This window comes from Gobius niger (assembly GCF_951799975.1).
Source record: "Gobius niger genome assembly, chromosome: 8".
NCBI classification, from domain to species: Eukaryota; Metazoa; Chordata; class Actinopteri; order Gobiiformes; family Gobiidae; genus Gobius; species Gobius niger.
The window spans coordinates 11579345-11589875 of NC_136859.1; the positions used below are offsets into that span (position 1 = coordinate 11579345).

At 42.6% G+C, this 10531-nt stretch overlaps 1 protein-coding gene across 1 annotated transcript; it reads left to right on the forward strand.

Moving 5' to 3' along the window:
- Positions 1-5546: 5546 nt before the first annotated feature.
- il11a (interleukin 11a) lies at positions 5547-9733 on the forward strand. Its single transcript, XM_079562123.1, has 5 exons — positions 5547-5670; positions 6323-6480; positions 8346-8441; positions 8564-8725; positions 8817-9733. Exons 1-5 carry the CDS (start codon positions 5664-5666, stop codon positions 8994-8996), a joined length of 603 nt encoding a protein of 200 aa, XP_079418249.1. The 5' UTR covers positions 5547-5663; the 3' UTR covers positions 8997-9733.
- Positions 9734-10531: the final 798 nt, after the last annotated feature.

Genomic DNA, 10531 nt, shown 5'->3' on the forward strand with positions numbered 1-10531 from the left:
TTTTCTGCATTGAACCCGATGTGGTCCATAAAGTCTGCGAGTCTGTGTCAGCTCTCAGTTGTACAGGAGTTGTTCATCCAAGGGAAAAGAGAAGCTTCTTGAATGAGAGGCAAAACATCCTAGTACAGATGACAACTCAGTCTTAGTCTAAGCTATAGTATGGATCTACTTTTGATCAGTTGATATAGGTCTAGCTTAGTTTTGTTTGGATCTGGTTCACTTCGGCTTCAGTTTATGTTCAGTCCGGGTTTCTCCTCTTTAGTCCTTCTCAGCCTTTATGCAGTCTTATTTTAGCCCTGGTTTAAACAAGTTTAGGCCCAATTTAGTCCTGATTTGGTTCCTGTCGAATGGTTAAATCTTTGGCTTAGTCTTTTGTCCCGGTCTAGCGCTGCTTACCTCCACAGCAAGCTTAGAACAACTGAGCTCTAAACCTCTGTGACCTCTTTGCTGCTCTGCCCACACGTATCATGACACAAACACCCATATACAGCGGCCCAGTAAAGCCTCGCGCCCCTATGAGCTCCGAGCGCTGGTGTAGGCCCTGCCAGTGTGCGCCAGTACCACCCAGGAGTCCCCCATCATCATAAGACGCAGCCCGAACCGTGCAGGGAGAGTGACTAACTTTACTCTTTCTTTTCTTCTCTCCCCAGCTGTGTCTTCAAACGGACCTTTGATGTGGGTATTTAAAAAGAGCAGTGTGTCAATATCTCCCAACATCCACCACCGCGCTCATCTATCCCGCTGCGTCTTCTAGTGCGTCTCCCTTCCCTTTCTTTTCCTGCTCCACTGTTGACCTAAAACAACACTGCGTGACCCTTTTTCTGACAACAGCCGCCCACTCTCTTTTCAGTGGGCACCGGACGGAGTTTGTTTGTAGGCCGAAAAAAAACCACAGCACTGGCAACGCTGTGTGTCGATGAAAAAATAAAAAGGGCCACCACTAATTATTTTGCAACCGCACCATGAGTGTACGTCTGAATGAGGGTCTCCTAATCTCAAAGTCAGACTAAAAAGCGCTTTCTTCCTTTCCCCTGGTTTCCCCCTCTGCGTCTTTCGGAGAGCCTATGACTACTTTGAGATATACGTACTGCATGATGCATTAGCAGTGCCTCCACGACTGGAAAGTCATTTTTGCCCTTTGCAACAGCGAGGCTATGCTTAGCGACACCTGACTGACTCTTTCCAGGCATCCCCAAAGCCAACGTGAGTTTGCGTGAGACATAATAGATAGTATGACAAATCGTGTTGCAGGGGACCGAGGCTGGACGTGATGACTAAACACCGGCGTAGACAAATTGAAAGTGAGGGCATTTCCGCCAAATAAACACGATTGTGCCACAGTAGTTTGTAAACCACCGTGCCAGTGTTTTTCTGATCCAAAGCTAAATGGAGAAAGCCAGTTGGCGCACGGCTTGATTTTGGGGGGGGGTTGTAATCCCACGAGGAAAAGGAGAAACATGACCTCCTGTAAATGCCATGTTTTGGTTGAACAAAGATTTGCTGAATGTAAGAAGGAATTCTCCGCGACTTGCTTTCCTTTCTGGTTTTCCTTCCAGGCTGCCAAAAATGTACTTCCTTTGAGTTTAGTTATGTGCGTTCTGATTTATCATAGGTTTAAAAAGGTTTTTCTACACTTATCTGGGCTTAGAACTGGCACCAAGAGTAGAGAGTTTGGGACTGAATGTTGTAAATCAAACGTTAAGGCCACATAATCCCAAGAATTACATTTGCCAAAATGGTGTAAAAAAAACAAGGAATCTGTGGAACAACACGTTCAGCTACTCACTGTTAAAAACATCTATACATCTATGCTTTATGGGAACAACAACATTTATAAACTACATTGGTTGGATTATTATTATTATGGAATGTGCTACTAATCCCTGGAGCCTTCGCGATTATGGCGACACAGTCCTGAACTTTGGCTTAGGGATTCTTTGGAGTGGCATAAAAATGTTTTAGCCATAGAAGAGTAAAACGTCCTTATTATTTAGTGACGTGTCAGCTTGATTCTTCCAAAGTTAACTTTTGAGCTTCATTTCCATTAACGGCTGACAGTAGCTACACAGGAAGCAAACGGAGAGATGAGAGAGCAATAGAAGCAAATGAAGCGGGTTGTCTGATGAAAAAAAAATGACTTTCTCAATATCTACTAAGTGCCCATCTGTCTACGCTGACTCCCAACACCACAGCCCCATTTAGAAGATCTGCAGGTCGCTCTCTTCTGTCTCAGCTCTGGACCGTTAGTTTAAACTCCAGTGGTGATCGATTACATTCACCCAAACACATACAATCAATCAACGTCTTGAAGAAATGTTTATATCGTGGACAAAGGCTCTTAAGTCGCCATGTGCACGGAGTCGTTTCAGACTTGTGGATCTAAATGGTAAATGGTAAATGGTCTCTACTTATATAGCGCTTTTCCACCTACATTAGGCACTCAAAGCGCTTTACAGCAAGGATGCACTCACCCATTCATACACCAATGTACGCAGACACTGGGGCCAATGTGGGTGAAGTGTCTTGCCCAAGGACACAACGACAGTGTACACTTCCAGGAGGTGGGATTCGAACCCCCGACCTTCCGATCACGAGACGACCCGCTCTACCATCTGCGCCACTGTCGCCTAATAATATGTATATCAATATTCTGACTTGAGTTACTCGTTCCTCTATGAGCAGATCTGATATCTGAACATATGTCACAACATTGTTCTGTCCTCTATGTTGTGGGTTGGAGTTATTTTGGCAAACGTCTCTCCCTTTCACCTTGATTTTGTCAAGTAAAGCCAACGGGACAAAAGATCGTTTGCATTTCTTATACCTAAGCCAAATAATCATTCATTCATTATTTGTGTAGGCTATTTGTTTTGTGTATTGTTCTTTTATGTGTTGACAGTGCATTTTGAACTCTTTGCACACTTTTTTCCCCTGAATCTTTAATCTTTTTATGGTGTTTTATTATTACAGTATAGATCAAGTTTCCCACAATTTTTCGTTCTGTCTTTCGTGTTACATCCCCACTTAAGTCACACATTATTTGAGTAGTATCACTTTTCTAGTCCTACTTTATCATCAGTTGGGCCACTGTTTGAGTGAAGTTATTGGATGATAATGTTAGTCTAATTTAAAGCCACACCGTGTAAACCCAAAAATCGTTGAAGAATAACTAAAAAATAAGCTAACTTTGCTGTGAGCGGAGCACCTCTTCTACCTGACTTGTAACTTTACTGGGAGCGGGACGTCTCCAGCTCGTCACCATGGAGATGTGGACTAAAGGCAGCCAAACAAAAATAGACTTTTCTGTCTCTAGCTGGTCATTAGGAGCATGTTTTTTTTTAAAAGCCGCCAACAGTATAATCCACAATGTTACGCTGAGTGCCTTTAAGCAACAACTTCACCCACACTATACCGCACAGAGCGAGCGACATATGTGATTGTTTGGCACGTGCGTTCCTCTTACCTAGACGACCACCCCCTCGGGACACTTGCCTTGGCGTTAATGTTCGGTGCTGTGTACAGTGTGTGAGGCTGTTTCTATGCAACACTTTCAGAGGCCCCTTCTGGTCTGGACAACACCTCTCCGTGCTCCGATCGCACTCCTCACTCTTTCCTTCACCCTGGAGAAGCAAGAGAAAAAAATAATCAGAGGGAGGGGGTGAGGGGGGGGGGGGCAGTGGAAATAACAAGCCGCTGTCTCATTGGAGGTTTCTGAAAGAGCGAGGAGAGAAATATCATTCAAATTCACACGACACGCAAAACATGCACAATAGGTTAAACCCTTCACCCCATCAGACATTACCAGTTAAACTTGTTTTGTAATGGGGTGTTTCTCACTGGGTTTGTTGCATTTGAAGTAAGAAAAAAAAAAAAAGGTGAAGTGAAAGGTGAAGTGTCTTGCCCAAGGACACAACAACAGTGCCGGATTCATACCTCTAACCTTGGACGAAGGCTCTAACCACTGAGAAAACACGAAAGCAAAAAAACGTACATAATAGTCACCTCTAACTCTATAGGCTACGTATACTCCTGACAAAAACTCAAGATCTGGAGATATGATCGTTTACGGGATCATTTCTATTTTAATCTCTTATCCCCCGCCTTCACCAAGTGCGGTCCAGCTTTACCCAAATCTAAAAGCCTATAGGCCAACAAAATGAATCTAAACAGAACTTTTTCCTCGCATTGTTATCACTTTTTTTAAACATTTTTTCTTGCGTTGTCATCGCTTTTTGTTGCTTAATCACTTTTTTTTCACTTTATAATCACTTTTTTGTGACTTTACCGTCACTTTTTTGTCACTTTTTACTCACCTTTTCATCACTTTTTTGTCACTTTTTACTCACCTTTTCATCACTTTTTTGTCACTTTTACATCACTTTTTGTTACTTTTTAATCACTTTTTTGTCACCTTTTTTTGTCACCTTTTCATCACTTTTGTGTCACTTTGATGTCACTTTTGTGTCACTTTTACATCACTTTTTTTGTCACCTTTTCATCACTTTTTTGTCACTTTTTTGTCACTTTTGTGTCACTTTTACATCACTTTTTGTCACTTTTACATCACTTTCTTGTTACTTTTTTCACTTTTAGTCTTTTTAATCACTTTTTTGACACTCTTTTCAAGAAGCTTTTAGATTTGAGTAAAGCCAAAGTGGAGAAAATGTGCCTGGTTCAGGTGAGGGTTACGAGGTTAATATTGTATCAAATAACGCAGGAGAAGTTTTTTTAAACAAGGCAACTCATTGACCTTTGCCACAATGAAACACTGCTGGACGACTGAGGGCTGACACAAACAGTATGAGACTCACGCACGCAGGGTTACATGCGATGGGCTGATATGCGTAAAACAGTTAGCCCGTTTCAAGTGACAGGCGAGGGAAAGCGATCATTCGGGAGATGGACATGATACGCGAGGCTGACGATGGCACTGATTGGCTGCTGGTGGCGGGATGATGATGCTGCTGCTGGTCGGAGGAAGTGCACGAGATAGCAGCAGCATGGGCAGGACTGGAGAAAGTGATAGAGAACCAGGGATGGGTGGGGGGGAGGAGGAGAAGAAGAAGAAGAAGAGAAAAAAAAACAACGGAACATTTTTTTTTCTAAGTTTCGCAAAGGGAGCAGGGAGGAGAGAAGGAAAGTAGGAGGGCAGGAGAGAGCGCGCGCGTGTGTGTCTGTGTATGTGTGTGTTTTTTATGAATGAAGTGAGTCACTGCCGATGTGTCATGGGCCCGACGTCTTTATAAAGGAAGTTTTAAACAAGCCTAAACACTTCACAGCGCGCACAAAATTTGGGACGCTCGCATCCCCTATATCCTCCGCATCGGCTGTGGCGCGTCTCTCTCCAAACCCAGTGTCCTCATCCAGAATCCTTTATAAAAGGCAGATCACGGGGGCTTCATCTCCCAAAAAAAACAAACTTCCTACTCCAGAAACTTTTTAAAAAACTTTTTGTTTTGTACCTTTCATTTGTTTTGTTTTTTGCCACTTTTTCCCTGCGACCTGCATCCATCCATCTGTCATTCTCACTGGTCCTGACAACTTTCTTCCACGCCAAGAAGCCACCGGAGCACGTGACACTTTCCGGAGTATACTTCATTTATCCATTATTTATATATTTATTTGCCCTCGTGGGTCGGCTGATATCTGGAGTGCCCATCAATATGAAATGTAAGTGTTTTAACCCTGCACACGTTTTCCTCCCTCTCAACTTTTTTTTTTTCTTCTTCTTTTGCTTTAACTTTTGATTCGGTGCAAAGAGTTCACGGCTCGAGACTTTATGTAACTTTTTAATAACTTTTCATTCATGCTTCCATGCGCCAAGGGACACGCTGCAATGTTATTTTGGCTGTAATTCTTGCGGTTCACCTGTAATTATCAAGCATTCATCGTTTCAACACCACCACCGGTTCCCTTTTAATACTTAGTCTGCCTTGTATTTGAACTTGAAAGGAAGAAGAATGAATAAGCGCACTGTTTGAGAGTTGACTTGGCTGTCTCTATATAATTTATACCGCCGACACTCACGCAGCTATCCGGTTGCAGGTGTGACAATCGGGAGCATTCATTGCGTCGGCTTTTGGTTAAAGTTACTACGGTGATATTCGGTGTCAAAGCCCACCCTTTAATGTGTTTTAATGATTTGCATCCAGCTTGTGAAAACACGACTCCCGACAGTGAGCCTCTTTAGGAGCGCGCTGCCAAGTCTGGAGGAGCTATTGTTTACATTATGGCGCAATATCTCTCCCTGAGGTCATTATCATTATGGCGAGATGACAGCACCTCGGCTCTAATTGCTTCCGTTTTGCCTTTACGCCCGCAGTGCTCCTGGACTCCTCCTCGTCGCTCCTCTTATCGCTGCTCTTGGCCCAGCTGCCCCTCTTCACGTCCACGTCCCCGGTGCCCCTGCGCAGACCGAGCGACATGGATAGACTGTCCAATCAGACGAAGAATCTCATGAAGCTCACCCAAGAACTGCTGGTAAGTGCTCTCCGCGCAATGGCCGTCGGTGATTGGCTGAAAGGCTAATGGGTTAATTGATGTTTGACATAAAAGGAGGGGGAGTATAGGAGATGGGGGGCAGTCAGGGGCTCGTCATTGCGCCGGGAGCCAGCCTAGTAGCGCGTTTCTTTCACCTGTGGTTAACAGTATGTAACAGCTCACATCACAAGGTGGTGATGAAACCTGTTGCGCCGAATTACGCACATTTGCTCCAGACTTAAGCAGCTTTGAAGAGTGATCTCACTTTTAAACCAGATGTCTGACTCAGCAGCCCCCTGGTCTAGAGGGTCACCTGATCAGTGGCGTCACAGGCAGAAGACAGTGAAGGCAGCACGCGAGAATTAATGAAAAGAAACAAACAGAATAGCACACTTTAGACACACTAACATTATCAAAGGAATTGTCTTCACAGTTCAGTGAGTACAAAGTGTGAGGTCAGGCAGTTATTACAAGTAAAAAGCAGGTAGTATCTTTGTGTGTTAGTTCCACGTGGATGATCATGTGTGTTTTTTTACACTAGGCCTGTGTAAATCCTGGAGCCTTTTGTTCAGGCGATAAAATCTAAAATAATCACGTGCGCTCTCAGCTCCTGGCACAGATAACAAGCTGGTGTCTCAGGTGGATCTTTGCCATAAGAATGTTATGGCACAAGATTTATTCACAAAGTTTTATGTTCATGTGTTATTCTTTATGATATCACAAAAAGATTAGCAGATATGTTTGTGTACCATGTGGTGTATGTTTTCTTCAGGGTAGCATGGGCCTGTGCAGTCCCCGAGTGCTTTTGTGTAGAGGCATCTTTGTGGCACAGTGCATTGAAGCTTCTGTAAACAGTTTAAGTTATAAAGGTGCAGTATTTAATGTTTTGCTTTTGGTCGCCACAACATGAGCAACATGATAACTTTCAAAGGATTTGTCACTTTTAAGGATTCATTTAGAGAAATGATGGTTGCACTGAGTGAGGTCATGATCTATGATGGAAAGAGCAATAAAGGGAGGATAAAAGGCGGAATTACAGGCTAAAAGAGAAAACCACGAGATGAAGAGATCACAGAACAGACGAGGCAGTGCGATAGTGCTTGTTACGCTGCACATTTGCTGTGCACTTGGTGCTGCAGAAACATATGTGTAATGAGGTGAAGAACAGTATAAAGAGGACAAAAGTGGTGAAGACAAAACAGACCACAGTCATAAGTGAACTCTTAATGTGCGGTTGATGAAGAGACAAACACACAATGTGGTTCATTCACCACCAAATCACCCCCAACAAAAACAACTGGAGGAGGACAAAACAACAACATAAAAACAGTCTAAGGAAGTATGCTGTGATTGTAGTGCATTCACACAAACACCATTATGTGCAAATCTCTCCATCTTCCTGAATCTGATTCACCACTGTAACAGGACTCAGGTGGCACTGCTAAGCAATGATACTATTGTGTTCATAGTTTTCCAGCTTTACCCCCCTCTTCTGGCAACAATGAGCACTACAACAGTTTGCGTCATTCCATCTTTTTATAGCGGTGACCCTGGAGTTTCCCTACAGTCCTGTGTTGTCTGTCCCACTCTTGGTCACTGCATATGTTGTTATCCTCCGCTCGGTAGAAAACATCCTGTGGGTTCAGGTCATTTGTGCTTATTGTTGACATTTGGATGGCTGAATGTGGCTGAACTCACACTAACCCGTTTGAACCGCACTGCCCTCAGTGAACGCTACTGTCTCTGTGGACACTCAGACGATCCAAGTGTGACACTAATCATTTCCTCATGCTGCCAGGGCTTGTCCCATAATAAGTACAATTGTACCGGTGCCACACACTAACAGGTCCTGTTTTCTCTTTCAGAGGGAGCATGTGTTTGACTCAGATGTGGAGCCCCACAGGTTCAGGTCTCTGCCCGAAATGAGCAACAGATCGGCCAATGACTTCACCAATCTGGAGGTAATTCAGCTCAGTTCAAACAGATCTGATCATTTATTGTGTTTGTGGGAACAGGGTCTAGTTTAGTCTATTCTATTTTTTTGTCACATCTTAACTCATAGACTGTTATCTGTTATCTCCAGCTGAAGCCGACCCTCTCCCAGCTGCATGCTGATCTAAAGCTGTACGAGCATCACTTCGAGTGGCTCAACAAAGTGTCAAAGAAGCACCACCATCCTGCATTGCCAAAACTGGTGGAGATGATTCGAGAGATGAAATCTCTGATGAATCTGCTGCATCGACAGGTAAAGTCTTACATCTTCCCTCACATTTGTGTACCATTGTTACACCAATAGTGTAATAGTGAGTATTGACTTGTTTTTTAATATTTCACAGATGCAAAGAGTTGAAGCCCCAAGGCTGACCCCTGCAACCCCCTCTCTGCCTCCTCACCTCCCGTATCATTTTGACGTGCTGCAGTCCACCCATGAGCTGCTCCAACACTTCAAGCTTTTTTGCGATTGGGCATACAGAGCGTTTATCAGCCTCAAGCCCAAGATCACTGCTGCACAGTGATGTCTTCTCACAGCACTTGGAGCGAGGCTTGGTGTGTGTGCAGCTAAAGAGACTCAGGGCCACGTTAGGCCCAAATGTACTGTGTACTGAAGAATGTGTCGTTCCTCAAGTCGAACGGATGTGCTACACTGTAGTTGACCCAGCCAGATTCAAACACCCAAACCACCAGCCTGATCACAGACTTGTCTCTGGAGGCGTTGGGGACGGCCATATTATTTATGTATTTATTTATTTATTGAATGTGTTAATCTAATTTATTTAATGTTATTTATTGCATTTTGCATTGTGTCTGTTTGATTTCTGGTTTAACGTGAATTTGGCTGCCCATAATATTGACCTTACTAAACACGCACATGTGACACATGTGACCAGTAGTTGTCAGTTGGCTAAATTATTGCTAAACTATATTTTATTTAATTGCATTTTCTCTTTTGGCCCAATATGGTCCAGTAGTTGTAGTAAGCTCCGTGCTCCTGCGTCCCTATTTTAAAGCCTATAACTGTTATAATTTTATTAGATTTCGTTTTGTAGTTTCTCTGTGCCACATCTTTAATACCTGATTATGCAGACTGAACTGTCGTGACATGCCTGATTTGCATTGGGAAGTACTAAATATTGAACTTTGTGGTAGGTTGCATGAATGTGGCCTGTTGTTGAGCACTGATGGACCTGGATTCTTTGCACAAACTTGTTGAGATTGGCCGAATTTCGTGGCTGATTTTTAACCTGTGCTTTGGGGTAGAAAAAGTATTTTTATGATAAATATTGAATATACCCAAAGCCTTAAAATACTATGTATTGTGACACTGTTCTGTACATATTTGTACACAAGTGTAATTTATAAATGCGTTCAGTGCTTTGTGTAGTATCATTCGTATCCAAGTATTTGTTACAGTATTTACTATTTATTTGAGAGCGCTGGTGGATCTATTTATTTTTGACTGCAGTGGAGCGAGTCTCCTGTTGTTTTGTACTTTTATACTGTTTTAATCTTATTTACTTTAGCTGTAACATCCTGTTTAAATTATTATTATTATTATTATTTTTATTATTATTATTATAACATCAAATGCCTCTTCCACACACTGATTGGCCTTAATGTGAAATGTGCCTTGCTGAAATGAAATAAATGAATGTGCCCAAGAGATTTTTAAATGTATTATTGTGCTGTTTTGTTCTAGTGTGCACGTTTTCTACTAGTGTTCTCTGTGTTAAGGGCTTTCAAATCTTTGCCATCAAGGGCTCGGACTGAAGCATACATCTGAATCGGAATCGGAATAAATTTTATTGCCATTGTTTGTAAACAGGTTCACAAACTAGGATTTTTTCCTTGGCGAGACGTGCAACATTAAACATAAAAACATATAACACAGAGTTTAGATAAAAAATAACCTATAAAACTTTAAACTACAAGGCTTTAGGGGCATGCATAAGAATATCAAAAATAAACAAGACAAAAAATAAGAGGTAAAATATGGTAAGACAAACACAATTGACATAGAACAACAATGGGATTGGATTTACATAAGGTGTAC